The sequence below is a fragment of the Podarcis liolepis genome (assembly GCF_965112155.1).
Source record: "Podarcis liolepis genome assembly, chromosome: 12".
NCBI classification, from domain to species: Eukaryota; Metazoa; Chordata; class Lepidosauria; order Squamata; family Lacertidae; genus Podarcis; species Podarcis liolepis.
Genome location: NC_139563.1, coordinates 39,795,483 through 39,814,071, shown reverse-complemented (window position 1 = coordinate 39,814,071; position 18,589 = coordinate 39,795,483). Strand labels below are relative to the sequence as shown.

The 18,589-nt window shown below is 40.9% G+C and overlaps 1 protein-coding gene across 2 annotated transcripts in view; it reads right to left on the bottom strand.

The window, feature by feature from the left end:
• The window catches only part of KCNH8 (potassium voltage-gated channel subfamily H member 8), a 150,512-nt gene that overhangs the window by 20,021 nt on the left and 111,902 nt on the right, over positions 1-18,589 (bottom strand). For both annotated transcript variants that reach the window (XM_083467882.1, XM_083467883.1), the window contains exons 9-11: positions 17,394-17,593; positions 15,843-16,092; positions 13,573-13,787 (exon numbers count right to left, since the gene is read on the bottom strand). In XM_083467882.1, the coding sequence (XP_083324008.1) occupies positions 13,573-13,787; positions 15,843-16,092; positions 17,394-17,593 (665 nt within the window). The remainder of the gene's footprint in view (positions 1-13,572; positions 13,788-15,842; positions 16,093-17,393; positions 17,594-18,589) is intronic.

Below are 18,589 nucleotides of genomic sequence, written 5' to 3'. Positions count from 1 at the left end.
TTTCTGCCTCTTAGTGTATTTAATATAAGATGCATTAATTGTGAGAGGACCTGGCAGAGATGCCCTGATTTCTTATCACTTTAATACTTTTTAAAGGGTGCTGGGAACAGGCTTTGCTTAACCCTAAATAAGGAGGTCAACAAGAAGGAGATAGAAATGTTTTGATCAAAAGAGAAAAGAAGGCTTTGATTTTTCTGATCACAGGAATCGGTCTATTGACTCTAGAAGAAAAGTGTGAGAGACAGATAAACAAACTCAAAGCAACAACATTATCAAACCTTTGCATAGATCTTCAATCACAAGCTTGTGTTATTTAACTCAAATGTGTGACTCCACAGCAGGGTGGAAAACTAAAACCCAGAGATGATTCAGCGGTAATTCAGTTTTCACCAGGCTCATACCTTCTTCCATGTGACGCCATTGTGGTACTGAGAACTAAAGCAACCACCAGTATCTTGGTCCACACTGACAGTCATAAAATATGTTAGGGAGAACGAGCATGTGTGTTTATGTGAGTGTGTGCTAGTTCTGGGGTGATCCTGAAAAAGTGGGAGCAGCTATTTTGTGAATGGCCATCTGCTTGCAACAGTCCATTTTGTGATCCCCATATCCTTTTCTTTTAAAAAATCCTTGAAAGGTTGAGAACCCTGTTATGGAATGAACTAGTATAATGGCAATGCTCATCCTTTGTAGTTCTCTACAGATAAAGGGGGGGGGGGAAGAGACACACACACACACAAATCTGTATGACATATTTTTTAATTATTCCATCTTTAATATTAAAGAGTACTCAAATTATATTATTCTGCCCTTTGACAGCCATATTGGACAGAGCTATGTATCCATTTTGAAACAGCTTCTCTCATTTCTTATTGCATTAAAAGGTAAAAGTCCCCTGATAGTTAAGTCGAGTCGCAGACGACTCTGGGGTTGCGGCGCTCATCTTGCTTTACAGGCCAAGGGAGCTGGCGTTTGTCTGCAGACAGTTTTTCCGGGTCATGTGGACAGCATGACTAAGCCGCTTCCAGAGCAGCGCACAGAAACACCGTTTACCTTCCCACCAGAGTGGTACCTATTTATCTACTTGCACTTTTTTGTGTGCTTTCAAACTGCTAGGTTGGCAGGAGTTGGGACCGAGCAATGGGAGCTCACCCTGTCACAGGGATTTGAACTGCCGACCTTCTGATCGGCAAGCCCAAGAGGCTCAGTGGTTTAGACCACAGCGCCACCCGTGTCCCCTTCTCTTATTGCATTACTATGTATAAAAAAACCCCCTCCCAAGTCTTCCCCTCAGTTCTCATTCATTTGATTTGAAAGAGCTTTGGCTGGTCATCTTGATGTTTTATTCAGACCAAAAGAAAATGTGGATATATTGCAAAGAAGGACATTTAAACCTTGTCATATGCACTGAATTATTTGTTCTATGTTCTATGTCTGCTAATTTGGGGTGGGTGGGGGGTGCAAAAACACTAACCCAGCCTTTGAACTGGATATCCGCTCAAATTGGAATGGTAATATGCTTAGTATTAAGAAGTACAAAATTCTGTTTGTGAATGTTGGCAATATGAATGTAGATCAAATGTCATATGCTTTGTTCCTAGGGATTTTTCTGTGTGGTAATGGAAAATATGTGAGCATATAACAAGGGATTACTGTATCACCTAAAAGCTTAGTGACTCATACATGTTCATCTCTCTCTACTTTCCTTTGAGTGGGAGGATATATGTTTTATTTTTGAATGAAATATGTAAATCCCCAAATTGCATCCTACTGAGACAAATGCGATCTGAAGGACCTCTTAGGTTAGCTATAATTGTTACTGTAACTAAACTCAATAATTGAATATAACATTCCCAAGACAATTTTCTAGTCCAACATCTCCTGAATTTTAATTTTTCACTTCATCAGCTTGCTCAGCTTCTGTTCAGTTTGATCGCACTTTATGTATCTCTGGCGGGCGAGGGAACTCCTAAATAGTCGAGCACTTCCCTTAGTGCCAGCAGAAAGGTAGTATAAGTAACAAACAAAGGAAAAAATATGTTTCTTCTGCTTCTGAGCTGACAGTATTCATTGTATTTTTACAGGGATAGAAAAGTTAGGTCCCACAGAAATACAGTTGTGAACGTATGGAAAGTTTACTGGAATGGCACCCCCCCCCCCACTGCTGCATGCACATAGACTCTTGTTCATCACCTCACACAAGCCATCACTGACACTGAACAGGGGTATTTGTATCCATCCAGCTCCCCATCTCGCATTTAAGGTTCCGGCGGGATTGGAGAGGGAGGGAAAGTTGGATAGAAACACACATCTTTATATGTAAGGTAAGGTTTATATGGAGCTTATATTGGGACACAGGTGGCGCTGTGGTCTAAACCACCGAGCCTTATCAGAAGGTCAGTGGTTCGAATCCCCATGATGGGGTGAGCTCCTGTTGCTCTGTCCCAGCTCCTGCCAACCTAGCAGTTCGAAAGCACGCCAGTGCAAGTAGATAAATAGGTACCACTGCGGTGGGAAGGTAAATGGTGTTTATGTGCACTCTGGGCTTACGTCACGTTGTGCCAGAAGCGGTTTAGTCATGCTGGCCACATGACCCAGAAAACTGTCTGTGGACAAAGGCCAGCTCCCTCATCCTGGAAGTGAGATGAGCGTCACAACCCCATAGTCTCCTTTGGACTTAACTGTCCAGGGGTCCTTTGCCTTTACCTTTTTACCTCATATGAAGCTATAAGGGCTCAAAAAGACCTGATATGGGATATACATATGATGATTAGGCTCTCCTATGCTTTATTCTTTTCTTTCTTTTTTAAATCAACCAACCATGTGAGGCTGCTTGCTTATTTATTTATTTAATCAGCCATTTCTGACCTATCCTTCTCCATATAATCCCAGGAAGAATTACAGTACAATAAAACACTAAAACAACCCTACAATAAATGGTTCAACACAGAACATAAAAAATATAACCTACCCATAAAAAATACCCAGGGAGCCACAACCTGGGATGCTCACTTTCAGGCACAATGTAACTCCTACTATTCCCCACAAAGCCCAAGCAGATGGATGACTTTTCACTTGGCACTGAATCGATTAAATGTATCCTTGCCTTCTGTGGCATTCCCCTGATCTAAATTGCACCCATTTGAAATAGTTATTAGCTCCATCTGGGGTATGAGGGGGGAAAGAGACAGCTACTGATGTTGTACACATCTCTCCTCCACCTATGCCAATCCATGTTCTGTCCCCCCCGCCCCAGGCTAAAATTGTGATTTAGGTAAGGGAAAGGGTTAAAGCACTCTCTTCCCAGGGCTGCCTCTCTGATCAAATTAGAAGCCCCAAGCAGCTGCTTGCGTAGTAACAAAAATAAAAAAGGAGAAATGAAACAAAATGAAGCCCATGCTAGTAATATATCTCCTGCGTCGTGTCTAGTTTGGTTCTAAAGCAGACATTTATATAGATGGTTTAGTGAAGATTAAAAGCAAAGCAATAAAATTGGATTCCAAACAAGCATGGCTATTTAAAAAAAGAGCTGTTGCAACACTCAGTAGTTTGGGCATCACAGTCAAGTCAATAATTTTGCAGTATAAAGTAAGCTGCAGCAGAAGGGGGGTCCAGTGCCAATAATTTTGGTGGGAAATGGTCCAGAGGTAGATCCTGAATACATTTAATGGATTGCACCATCTGTGGTACAATATGCAAGTTGAACACAAATGTGTATATTGAAGCCATGTCATATTTTTGCATAGGGATGTTACACTAACAGGGTATGTGTGTGTGTGTGTGTGTGTGTGTGTGTGTGTGTGTATATATATATATATATATATAGACTACAGCTGTGGTAGAAGCAATTTTTAGTAGCGGGCAGAAGTGTCCCAAGCTTTCCCTGTTAGCCATTGTTTCCAGTCAAATTTTCCACAGCACTTCCTGCTGCTGAGCTCTGGATTCATGCATCTGGGACTCTGTGGGCAGTGGGGGAGCAGTTTGGGCAGAGAACTGAGCTGAAAAGCAGTCAGTGAGACCAGGTTTAATCAATCTCCCTCTGGTTTCCCATTCATAGTGCACTTTAATGCACTTTTAGGCCCTCCAAGTGTCCCTATTTTCCAGGGACGCCACTGATTTAGAGAAGCTCTCCCGGTTTCTGATTTGATCCCAGAATGTCCCACTTTTCCTTAGGATGTCCCTGTTTTCATTGGAGAAATGTTGGAAGGTATGGAGTTATCCGAACCATCACCACCCTGAACCACCTGAAGGCAATCCTGTATCGCGAAGTGTTTTTTAAAAAAATGTTTAATGTTTTATTATGTTTTTATGTGTGTTGGAAGCTGCCCAGAATGGCTGGGGCAACCCAGTATAAGATGTGTGGGGTATAAATAGTAAAATCATCATTATGGAATGGGACATATATTTCCACCGGAGAAATGTTGGAGGGTATGCACTTTTCTTTAAAGAAAAATGGTGTTAGCCCTTCATTACATGCACTGCATAGTGTGTCCCTAAAATACATCACATACAGGTCTAACCAAACATAGAGTGGTACCTCGGGTTAAGAACTTAATTCGTTCTTGAGGTCTTTTCTTAACCTGAAACTGTTCTTAACCTGAAGCACCACTTTAGCTAATGGGGCCTCCTGCTTCCGCTGCATGATTTCTGTTCTCATCCTGAAGCAAAGTTCTTAACCCGAGGTAATATTTCTGGGTTAGCGGAGTCTGTAACCTGAAGCGTATGTAACCCGAGGTACCACTGTATATCAAAGTTCCAGATGCTTTAAACCAGTGCTTTCCAAACTTGGGACCCCAGCTGTTTTTGGACTGCAGTTCCCACCATCCCTGACCAATGGTCCTGCTAACTAATTGGGGGAATGGGGACATTTTGGTAACTACTTGTCTCTCCATTGGTAGAGATCAATGATTCATAGCAGCTGGGTGTTGGAGCTTCTAATCCAGTGCAGCAGTCAATAAGTATGGCTTCCTGTTAGTTGGGACAATTTATATACCAACCTATACAAGTTTATATACCAACCAATACAACTTGTCACAAGTGAAAAGAACCCAATACTATCAACTGTTGCACAGCACTGGAAAAGTCTATGACTTACCGTAACTGATGACTTTACACTCCCTGCATTTAGAAGATAATAGCTATGCTTCGATGTAATTCTAAACCATAGTTGATAGCTATGTTAATGAGTCTTGGGTTCACATGGTTCCTCCTTCCCCTCTTCTCCTCCAGTGCAGCAACAAGGAAGACTGGAAGCATTCACTTTTGTTTTCAGCTAACCACAGTTTACTGTTTTGTGTGAACCAGGACAAACTGCGTGAGGGAGAAATTTGATTCTGTTTGCGTTTAAAGAGAAACTTATGAAATTCACAGTTTAAAAAAAAATAGAAAAGGGGAAAGCAAATGACTGTTTAACGGACTGTGATGTAGATAAAGCTGCTTTGTCTCAAAGACAAAGTTATTAGCTCTTTCAAACGAAAAACGACAGTGCAGATGGGATTCTCTTGGACTTCTGAGTCATTTGTAACTTGCTATAGGCAACCAGGCAAGTGGCTGATTACAAGCTTGCCCTCATGCCCTTTGGTTTTATAATCCCATGATTTTTGTTGTAAAACTTGTGCTTAGGACTGCAACTCCTCCTTTTGACTCTTCCAGGACTACTGTGATCAGAACAGAATTGTGTTTAGATTCAATACACACACCCCTCACTCTCACACACAAATGCCTGTTGAACCTAAGATGGTTTTTCTGGCCGAAAGGCTACTTGGCTCAGTGCTTTATAACCTCCTTGCACCACATTTTAAAAACACAGATAAGCCGCTTTGCTGGACTATGGATCTCCACCCCCCTCGTCCAAACATGTAACCCTCTGGCTAAGCTTTATAATCTGATGCCTCATGTAATAATCCTAGGAAGCGAGGTGAATGAGGAGGGAGAGAGTTCAAAATGGTTTAAAAGCTAAAATTAATAGTTGAGCTTTGTCCCTCTTTCAGTCACCACAAAGCCTAGCGTTGCAAACTCTTGAACTAGCATATTTAGAAGCATATCTTTAACAACAATTAGGAGGCAATGTAATTTAGCTTCCTATTACAGTACAAAACACTTTCATTTTTTATTTATGTGTCTCAAACATCTGTTTTAAAAGCTGGCCAGATATGTTCCGCCCTCCTCTGTTGCCCAGCCAACCTAGAGAGCATAAAATAATTACAAGGAAGTAATGGGGGGAAGAGTCCTGCACAAAATTTGCAAACCTACTAAACAGTAGGTTAGCTAAGTTACACACTTATCCAAATTTTGATTTGCAGTTCTCCAAATTATGCATAAAAAGGAACCTATTAGTTAAAAAAAAACTTACAAAAATGTTTTGCATCAGGACAAATTGCTTGCAAAAAAAATGTGTACAGTAGTTGAAACTGCATACAAAAAGAACTGTCTATTAGGAGAAATTAGAACTAAAATGCTGAAGAATTTTCATGGCAATTAAAAATATATATAAAAAAATACTGCAGAAATGTGGAGAACTGGATTTAAGATTGGGAAAATGAGAACGCGAGAGAACCAGAATCAACCCAGTCCTAGTCCTAGTCTACAGTGAAAGACCCATGCAGGATCAGAGTTCTGGATTTCAGCCTATACCAAGCATCAGTCACACAGCTACATCTTCAAAGTGAAAGAATCCCACTTGCAACCAATGAGATTTGTGCAGACATTATTGTATATGCAATGTGAGAACCATTCAAAGACAGCCAGGATCTTTCTTTTCCTCTTGGCTATATAATACTTATTATTTTCAATTTGTAAACATTTGGTTTTGTCAGTGCTGGGCAGGATGGAACACATGAGTGCTATTTTTAGTGCTTTGTAGGAAAAGCATTCATGCTAATTATACATCCTGTCTGCAGTGACAGATCTCTACATATTCAAGCAAGCCATCTTTCTCTCCTCGATGTGACACATATTGATAGTACCTCACTGAACCAAAAGGAGAGAAGTCATGCTTCCCTCAGAGGTTTTCATCTTCCTTTGGGACTTCATTAAAGTTTGTGGAATGCACAGAAGACCTCTGAGTGACTCAGGCTGCTACAAAGCTTGGTGTTAAGAGATGAATCAAATCTCACTGCGGCTACAGGGGAAAGGTGTTATCATTCTGTTTCTGGGGGCACAGTAGTAATCTCACTTGGCGTCATTTAGCAAATGAGTTCATGGTTGTGCTATCGCGTCCCACAGCAAAACCAGAAAGAGCCAACAATGAGCTCTCTCAAAAGTTACTTCAAATCTTGCCAGAGGCTTAAACTTACTTTAACTTTTCTTTTGCAGTAAGATCTCATCACAAATACTCTATCCGTGCCATCTCTACTCCTTCCAGTTTAGTACTTAAATATATAAGAATCTTACCCTCTTCTATTGTGCCACATCCACAGCTATGAAGCCAACGATTCACAAGGAATGGGGTTGTTCCTAACCTTGTCCATGTCTGCTTCTTAGCAGGTCCTCACTGCTGGGAGCAGGACTACATAAGAGGAGAGTGACCCAAGAACTCTTGGGTGCAGCAAAGTGAGTTGTCTCCGTTCCCTGACAATGGCTGAATGTATTGCAGTGGGTTCGATGCAGAGGGAGAGTATGCATGTTGGTATAGCCTGACACATGGGAAGGGAGGTTTCTAGTACAGTATAGTGGCCTGTGTTCATTCCTCCAAAGGCTACATCTCTGAAGGACCAAACAGGAAGGGAAGAAAAGCTGTGGTAAAGTGAACAAATAATGGATCCCTCCCCAAAGTATGTAGAAGATGCAACTATTTTATTTGAATTCTTTTCTCACTGGCTAAAGGAGTAGCAAAGATTAATTACTGGAGAGAATGACAGCATTTGGAACTTATATGCATCAACAGAAGTTGAGTTTAGGTTGGGCCAAGGAGGTGATCAATGCCTCTTTATGAGACAGGGTGGTCCCTGGCTGTTTGAAGGAGGCAGTGGTAAAACCACTCCTTAAGAAACCTTCCCTGGATTTGGAAAACCTAACTATCTACCGGCCAGTTGCTAATCCTCCTTTCCTGACCAAGGTTCTGGAGTGAGTGGTCGCAGACCAGATTCAGGCACTTTTGGAAGAAACTGATTTTCTGGATCCATTTCAATCAGGGTTGAGAGAGACAAATGAAAGGTGGGATTGAGGAACAGGAAGTAGGAAGTGAGGTCAGCAACCCTGAGAATATCAGTCTAGAACAGTTTCGCAAACTTGGGTCTCCAACTTTTTTGGACTACAACTCCCATCATCCCTAGCTAGCAGGATGAGATGGAGTTTGGAAGACCCTGATCTAGCATCTGAGGAAAGGTCAGAAAGATGGTCTTGGGAGTTTGGAGGTTCTGTGTCATCCCCATCAGCCTTACTACAGCTGCATTGCATCCAAACACTTGCAATGGAGAATGAATGGTCTTGCCACAACAAAGGCCTGACCAACAACCAGCACAAAGGTATCGTAGTGACATATCCAAACTGTGGGTGGCACAGGTCACTCCCAAAATAAAATTCCAGGTGCAGCTCTCAAATGTAACTAGGATGTATGCCATTCAGGAAATACAGAAACCAATAATGTTAGTGTTAAATCAATTTGCCACTCTACCAGCTATCCATGTAAAGAATGCAGGATGGATGTTAACAAGGTTTCCTAAGCTGTCATGTAACTGCATTTAAGCAATCTGCAAATGACAGAGAAGCACCAATGGAAGCCTTTAATAAAGACAACTGCTATATAAAAACAAAATAAAAGAAAGCATTGTGTTGGCAAAGCACATACGGGCTTAGTTTAAAGGAATGATATAGACGCTTGTTTGTGCATGCAACTGAGAGAAAGAGATGTTCTTTTTTGCATTCTTGAACTATCCCAATAATCCACAGGGAAAAAAGCACAATAACAGTGCTAGACTATAGGTACACACCTCACCAGCTTCAGATAACACTGCCAGCCACTTGGGCATTGATGTTTCTGCCAACGTCATCAGGGTCCCTTGAAGCATTCAATTCATGTTGCCATTTTTGTTACTCTTCCCCAAGAGGCTGATACCAAATAATCTCTCCGTTATTTTCCATCTTTTCTTACCTTTCTAGGCATATTAAAATCTATCTATCTAAACCAGCACACTCACAAGAGAATGCTTGCAATCTCAGCTGAGTTTCCCAAAAAAGACATCTAACTTACTGCTCGTTCACCAGTACGTGGTAACAAATACTTTATGTAACTGTCAACATTCAACAGATTTCAGATTTTCAGTGTTAACATGCATAGTCCTCTGAAATTTTCTTAGTTTGCAATCCCTCTCTCACTTACCTGGAGTAAGTTCCATTGAACTCAATGGGGCTTACTTCTGAGGTACTGGATTGCACAGGACATATCTGCTTCTTTTCCATGGAGAGAGATAATCTCCATATCACAAAAACTACAAAGATCTCCTTTTGGATTGGGGGGGAAATGAAATAAAAAGAAATTCAAGCCCCAGCACGATTACTATATGTGAATTAGCCAAAATTCTCTTATTTTTTGTGTAAAGGAAAGATTACCTATGTTGGACCAAAACACTGGTGAAGAAAAGATCAATTCTTAATGAGGAAAACCGTCATAAATAGCTTATAGGTATTATACATATCCAGTGAAAAGTTATGTACACAACTAGATATTATTTGTACGTGGTGAACAATTGCTAAATAATCTAATCTATTTTGAGGGCTGTCATAAAAACTCCGAGCCATAAGATTGGTGATTTTATGTGACGACCATTAATGAGATGGCTTTTTTCCAAGTACTCATTAGATAATCGGTGCCACAGAATATTCTTCATACACTCTAGTCAGTATCTGCTTGCAAGTTAACGTGCCCTGTACTGCTGATCAGGAGTTCTCACATTTTGCTTACTCATGAAATCTCAACAAATATAACCAAGTGCATCTGGCAGCACTCATTTTTGTCTTTCATGCGAGTAGAGGTTGATCAAAAGAAACAGGAGGAAATAATAAAGTTCATGCAAGGGCATTCTATGATTGGAGGTTCCTGGGGGAGGAGTCCTAGGAAGCAGAAAAGCTGAATAGTTTTCTTACATTGCACTAGCATATGAAAAGAAAAGAAAAAAAGTGCAACAAGAAGTGCCAATAAGGGTGGTGCTTTGCCTTTTGGATCAAACAAGAAAGTCATCAGGAAAGAGGACCACACTCCTCTCTGTGAAACTGCCTATATCTTCTGAGACATCCCCCTTCAAAATGGATTCAAAGCACTTGCTCCAGGCTGCAAACTGGTGGAAAATATTTGGAGAAAATGCAGCAAAATTGCCTTCTTTGGGGAGTTTTGCAAATCAATTTAACATTGAATTCTACAATGTATACAATTTAGAGTGCAATCCTATACATGTCTACTCAGTTCAATTAAGTTTATTACTAAATAAGTAAAAATAGACTGCATGAGTTCTTCTCTTGCAATAATATTTATAATACATAGGGTAGCAATTGTCTCTGCTGTTGTGCACATGACTGTTCTTTTTGTATGCATACTAAGGAAGTAGTATTAAGAGTTAGATTTAGGAGTAGAGAAGAACCAGAAAGACTATGTTGACTATCCATTAGAACTCTACTGCGTATTGCAGAACACTAGATAGACAGATTGTTCTAGTTTTATTAAATATTGAAGCAATCATAGGTGTATTTCCAGTTCTCAGGGTTCTTGTGCCATTACACCAAGGGTGACGAAACTTTTTTCAAAGAGGGCCAGATTTGATGAAGTGAACATGCGTGAGGGCCGAGCAAAGTTGCTGAGATTTTTTTAGGATTTTACCCCAGAACATATACTGCCATGGGGGCTGGATTAAATCGACCGGCGGGCTGAATTAGGCCCCCAAAACGGACTTTGGACACTGTCCTCCCCATTCATCCAACTGCAAATAAGAGGAAACAGTTTATTTAGCCCCTTTAAAAAATAACCAGTTGTCCTCACTTGTCATTTCCTATTATATATGCTGGGAACTTCCACTGGGGCATGTCTGCTCCTGGATGCACCATATATGAACCAGTAGAGGTCAATGGGGTTGCTTATCTACCCTTCCAAGGTTGAGCATCAATGCTGGTTCTTTAGAAGGTTGAAGGGCAGAGCTCTCAGCATGGTGTGAGCACAGTGGCAGAGCCAATCCTCCATTCCTGCCACCATTTCTGCACTGCGCCAAACTCCCTGAGCCTCTCAGGAACCAGCAGCAATGCTTGGTGTTGAGAGCTGTGTGCAAAATTCTCCACCCTATTTTTTTATTATTATTATTTTTGAAAGAGACAGCTTTCATCGAATTTCTCCAAGGGGAGGAAAATGTATCTAACAATTTCACAGGGGTTGGACTCATCAGAAGCAGTAGTAGCAGCCCAGCATCCTTCTTTTCCCCCTAAATCTTTTTTTTTTTTTTTTTAGGGGGCTATCACGGCAAGTAGCAGCAACAACAATTATCTGAATCATTCATGATGCCCCAGATTTAGTATCATTCCAGGTCATTGTAGCAGGATTGGAAAATGGCATTCGCCATAAAGAAATGGTGAAGATATTCTGGGGAAATTTCAAGTGTGTATGTAATAAACAGGAGGTGGGGTTGAATTAAGAGCATCTCCTGAACCATGTCTTCTGAGAAATTTCAGCTCAATCTCAGCAAACCATATTGATGTATAGTCACTTTGTGTTGCTTCACACACCACAGTTTTCATGGGCACACATTGTGTACCTCCTAAACCAAGATGTCTGCAGCATATACAGGTGTGTTTGCAGCGCACACATATTTTCCTCAGCTCCTATATACCATGAAAACATACTACGGAAATCTGTTACTGGCTTTCGGTTTAGCAGGTGCCGAACAGAGGTCTTTAATGTGTCCCCTGTTAAAAGTGTAACATGCGAAGCATCCCACAGGTGCTGATCTAGCCAATTAGTTTATGCAAATACGTTCTCAGCTACAAATGCCTGAGAGGAACCTAAACAACAGGGAACTTCACAAAAATCTAATTAAAGTTCAGCATAGATAGCTCCGATAACTTTGCTCTCGTATCAGGACACCTTGGCCTTGCAACAAATCTGCGAGCTAGGTCGTCGTTACTTACTTATGCAAGTTAGTGACTAATTTCTGATTACTCATGATTAGGGTTATGCTGTATTGAATTCAATGGGGCTTACTCCCAGGTAAGTGGAATTAGGATTGCAGCCTAAGCACTGGCGGAGGAAGGGGTGTGTGGTGGGTGTGGCTCACCCCAGGTGTCATCCCTGAGGGGGTGACATCACCGCCCCGCCCCCCTGGGATGCTTGCCGTGGGCAGCATCCGCTGGGACGCTCACCCCGCCCCTGCGGGTGGCTAGCCCTGCCCCCCGGGTGCACAGCATGGGTGCCGCTCTGGGTGCCGGAGCAGCTAGCTCCGCCTCTGAGCCTAAGTGGTGTCTTGTGGGGAAGAGCAATTACTTTCTATGCCACTGTATGGGCGTATGGCCGTAATAAATAATATTTATTTATTTATTTATTTATTTTTCTATGCCAGTGTCACAATTCCATGGGGGTGGATGACACTGGCATTGGAGGTAGTCATGAAATCATGACATCTGCCCCTCCCACACAATCTTGCTGTTTGAGATTTACCAAACAGGCAAGGAATAAAGCCACAGAAGCAGAAAGACACATTGTTCTCAGAGCCAACACTGAGATGTTCACTATATTAAGGACTATGTGGGGTAGGGTGGGGAAAACTGTACCAAGTTTTTCTCCCCAAAAAAGCACAATGTGAAGAAAGCACAGAGTTTATAGAATGTGCAGATAGGAGCGTTCCAAATATTTCATGGCATGAATTGACAGGTTCTAGTGTATTAGAAAAATGGTGGTATTATTCCTTGGGCGCTAGGAAGAAATCTCAAAGATCTAGGGACTGCAATGTTTAGTTTCATTAGATGAAAAATAAAAGGCATGCATACAACTCTTGAACTTTTGATGCATGGCTTTTCTCTGCCTAGTGGTTTTTATTCACTGTTGTAGTTCTGAAAATAGCTCTGAAAATAAGACCATTAATGATCATGTGTGGAGAACTCTCAACAGACTCTTGGTCTTTTAGGGCTTGTATAGTTCAGTTCACCTTAAGAGCCATCATAAATTGCAATTCTCCCTTGTGTATGTGCATTGGCAACATTTTCCTGTATTAAAAACTGAAACAACTCTCTAAACTATATTAAATTGCAGTGGAATTAACTCTTACTTAGGATGTAAAATAGAAATGGTTTAATGTTACTTTGGATTAAGGTTTAGCAGGACTAGCAAATATTTGAAAATATAAGCACACAAGGACAAAACCAACACCAAATGAATAATTTATAGAGAAGCATAGAGTAATTTGTATCAGACCTATAATTCATTATCAGTAATTTGATTAAGCTGTGTCTTAATTTTTAAGTTGGACCCAAGCAGAATTCGTTTGAAAATGAACACTAGACACATATTTTTACTCTGATGTACATATGAAGGAGAACTGCTGAAACACAAGAGCTAATTTTAAAGCTGGAAGTAACTGTGGTCCCATTAAATCTACTTACATCACTTTCATGGCCTTCCCGAAGATTATATGTGAGATCATGCTGAATTTCTTCAACAAACTTGTGAGCATATTCTGGGTAAAGGTCTAACACTTCAAAGAGTCCTTTGAGAATTATACATTGGAGGTCACAGTAGGTTAGTGCTTTCACATCAGCGTTTGTTTTAATCACTTGGTCCTTAATTGAGAGATTTGCTCCAATTAAATCTCCTTTACCTAAAAGAAAATATGAAAGAGGAGAGCAATATTATTCATAAACGAATTTTCAACTTTTCTTAGAAACAGAGAACAGCTTAAACAGATCGTGCGGAATACACAGGGACCCAAATACAAAGATTCAGAACTATTAAGCTTCTGTAAGTAAGTTGAAATTAGTGGCTCTGGGAATTCTGGTAATTAATAATAATGGGAGGAGTCAGTAAGGATGATAATATGAACAGCACAAAGCTGCTGACTTCTATGGTGCACACACTAATAGTTCCAATTTTGTAATTGCTTCACTCAGGTGTATTCTGTTACAATCTAGTTGAAGCTCAGTGTAAAATAAATTGAATTGCCATGTTTTTTGCTTTGCAGTTGGAACTGTCATTACTTCTTAAATCTCTGCTTTTCCTACCTCGATTGAAAGGCACTTTGGAAAGAAACACAGATTAACTGTTATTAAATACCCTCTTCCATAACCAAAGCAGAAATTCTTAGGTATAAGAAAATTTCAGTATTCTGAATTTTGCTCAAAGATCATATTGGCATTTTATTTGGGGATGGTTTGGTATAGCATGGCGTCGTATTCATTGCCATATATACTCCCTGTTTGGTAGTACAATATAAAATAAGAATAAAGCATTGTTTTTTGTGCTTGAAGTAATTCTGGAAATTGTTAGTTATTCTAAGAATTACACTCTATATCTGACTAGGGAAAGGATTTCCCTATTCAAACCTTCCCACTTTTAACAAGTGATCTAGATCCACACCTGCTTACACTTAAACATGGTTCTCCTGCATGTGCAATCTCCCCTGTTCAAAACAATGGAATGAGCCAATACATGCACACAATGGGGCTCACATTGGCCCAACTCCACTGAAATAAATGGAGAAGAGGAACAGGAGACTGGGAAATGCATGCACTTACTTTGTGAACTAGAGGATCCAAAAATTTTCCAAGGAGGGCCAGATTTGATGAAGTGAACATGTGTGAGTGCCGCCCAAAGTTGTTGAGCTTTTTTAGGATTGATTAAACCGACCTGATTTAGCACCTGAAGCGGACTTTGGACATGCCTGGTGTGTAGGGGCACTCACAAAAGCAAGCACCCCTGCTCAAAAGCTTATAAGCAAGAACAGGTTTGGTACAGTATTGCCAGCAGTGAATGCATGCTTCGTTTATTTGCAAGCCACCATCGCTGCCCCATCCTCTCTCCACTGCTCCAAGACCTCGAAATTCACTTTGAAGGAGAGAAGTTTCCTCACTGGGGAAGGAAGTTCTATTGTGCCTTGGAGAGCAGCCAACACTTCTGCTGCTGCTTCCCATGTGCCAAGGTAAGTTTTATTGCAACTGCAGGTTAAATTAATCGGATGCAGTCAATGAATGCCAAAGGACACTAGTATCCCAATGAAAAATCCTTCGACAGTAGTATGAATCATACCTACCATTTCTTTGTAGCTGGCATGGGTTGCAAAGGTCACACAAGCCAAACCTACCAGGGCACAGGTCAGCACATCAGTTCTTGCTCTTACTAGAGTGGACACAACTTGATCTATCAGCGAGCAATGATCAAGGGTATCTTGAAGGAGCAACCAAACCCAAGATCTGCCAAGATGAGCAGAGTTTGGAAGAGGCCAAATTTGGATGAGTCTGGGCTCAGCCAGAGATACGCCAATGTAAATCCTGAATTCTGGCTCAGCCAGGGCTCATTTAACTCATCCTGAGAAAGGAGCATTCCAAAGGATAGGATGGTATAGGGGAAAATGTAATCCTACTCCAACTTCAGCTTGGTCACATGACCTAGCAACTCAGCAGAAGCCATACTGGCAGAAAGGGTGGTAAAATGTCTTGGTGAAATGTCTAAATCATGCTATTTTAAAACCTGGCTTGGGTTGGCTCAACCACCAGTAGACCCTCTACTGAACAGAGTTTGGAACAGTAAGTCAGACCAGCATAGTTTAGCTTGGTATATATATCATGGAGACTTTGTATAGTTTTGATTGCTCTACCCATCTATATTTTTTTAACTTCATTCTCTGCCTGGCAATAGTAGAACACATCCAAGAACTTACCTAGAATTGCCAGCACCATGCTGTCTTTTAGAACTTCCATGGAACCTGAGCACACAAAATAGATAGCCTGCAAGGCATCTCCCTGCCGGAGGAGGTACTCCCCAGGAGCACAAAAGGAGGTTTTGATATGCAGAGACAGAGACCTGAGGCACCCGCGGCTGGCACACTCAAAAAGGGACAGCTGCAGAATCTCCTTGTTCAAGTGCATGGTGATGTCAGAGCGCAGCTCATCAGGAAAGTCCTTTAAAAGCTATCCAGAAAGGGGGATAAAGTTTTCTGTTAAATTTCAGTAAATCTACACCTCTATCCATTTGGCTCCTCTATTTGTCATTTTACAAAGTCAACTGTGCGATCACACTTGAAATACTGTGTACGTTTGTGGTCACATCACCTTTAAACAAAAGAAAGAGCTGAAAAAGTTTCTGAAAAAGTTCAGCTCGAGGGGCTGAAATGTGAATGCAAAGCTAACTTTGTTGCTCCATGATCCAGCCGAGAGCAACTATTGAGGGGTTTTCCCAGGCCAGTTGACCACCAAATGTGCCTCACACTGGCCTGGGAACTGAATAGTACCCTGCCCAATAATTGGCCTATCATGGGCAGGCTAATCAGCTGGCTCCACCCCAGGGGCGGGGCGGAGTGGCCTTCAGGCTCCACCCCAATCCACCTGCTAATTCCTGGCTAGATCATGGAAGTTGCTTGAGGCACCTTCCACAAAAGCACCCAACCATTGAAGGCACCTGTGCAACAAAGTTAGCTTTGAACTCACAAGTTTATGTATTCAGAGGTATCCTGTTAAAGGGATCCAGAAGGAGTCGCTTCCGTCCAGATGCCCAGGCAGGGGCTAGGGCCATAGCACTCCTCAGAGCAGCCAACCCCACAAGGAGTCCCTACTTGATGTGTGTCATAGGCCCCCTTCGCCCCAGGTTGATATCTTAACAGGTATACCCCAGCAGGCGGGCTGGTAGTTCAACAGTTATACCCAACGCCTATGCCAAACCTCTACATCCGTAATCAATGAAGTTGTGACCTAAATTGACCAAAAATATTGCCGTCTTTGTTTATTGGGGAGACGGTCACAGGTTGCGGGAGGCACCTGGAAATAATAATAATAATAATAATAATAATAATAATAATAATAATAATAATAATTTATTATTTATACCCCGCCCATCTGGCGGGGTTTCCCCAGCCACTCTGCGTGGCTTCCAACAAAACACTAAAATACAATAACCTATTAAACATTAAAAGCTTCCCTAAATTGGTTAAAAGCTTCCCTAATTGGTTCAAGCAATTGGTTGCTCAATCTGTCCCACAGTGAGTTTCTGCTAACACAATTGTCGCGCTGAATTCCTCAATTGCGCAACATTAAAACTCACTTGTCACCTAACCCTCTCACTAGCGGACAGAGAATGCTGGATACCACCCTATGTATACAAGTAAGATTGTTCCAGAAATACAATGTCACCAAAATAAAACATCAGCAACATTGCAAAATAAAACATCACCAACATTGTTGATTTAAGAATTTATAGCTAGAAAGACTCTGATTACCTCATTGGAATCTATTCCGTTATTGACAGACCAGGTGGTTTGGAAATATTCAAGCATCCTTTGCTTTAACTGCTGTGGTAGATGATGGACCCTTATGAAATCCTTCAGGTCCTTGGTTCTTGTGTGATAAAGGGACCACCTGGAGTACATCCTTTGAATAATAGCAGTCACATTACCAAACACCAAGGCATGCATCAAAGCTGTAAAAGAGAAAAACCATACTGAAGCAGAAAAGAGACCCCACTGTTGCCAGAACTGATGCTGGAGTTACAGGAAAGAAAGAACTTGCTCATTAATGATGGCAACATAATAAAAGGCAAGCAGCAAATGATCTGGAATGAATAAAGTAAGTTTGATAGTGAGAATCAATGACTGGCTCTGCTCTGCTGAGAAAGCAGTTTGGAAAATGTAGAGATTCATAAATGCTTTTGTGATATTTCAGTTTAAAACATACTAAAAACCAGAGGACATTCATGAATATTATTAAAACACCAGGAAGTCAGTGTATGCAGAATGCATCTTGCAAATCTGTCACAGAAGAGAGCAAAATGAAAATAAAGGCTGGAGAATTAAAATCTACTATATGCTACGTATAAATTTGCTCAGCCAACCTACAATTCGAACCTGTAATAAAACTTTCAGTTTGTCTTTATGCTGGTACTTCTGCATGTTGCACAGTCCCTACTTGGAAATGTTGGGCAGCAGATTCTGAACCCCCAGATCTGCTGGGTGAATACATTGAAGAGCTAATATTTTTTCCAGATCTTATAACATAAAGATTTTTCAAACTATCTTTCTCTTTCCTGGCATATGCTGCCACCACTTCCGCGCTCCTCAGCAAATGAAAATTCTTTCTTGCTTCTACATTATATTCCTGACCCAGATAATAACTGTAGTCCACAGAGAGAACTAAAACTGAAAGAATATATTTTATGTTCCTAGAATATTGTTATTATTTTTTAAAATAAAAAACCTTAATCTTTTAAACAACATAATATGTGTTCCTTATCCATATCTAAAAGAATTAAGGTTATTTCTGATTTAGTAAACTGCACCCCATGGCATTTTAAACAGTGATCTCAGCCTATTAGAATTAATGTGAGTTTTGCCATTGAGATCCAGTCAGAAAAATGTACCTGAGAGTAACTTGGATTTCTTCTTGACTATTTCCTAACTACGTCCCCAGTGACCAATTC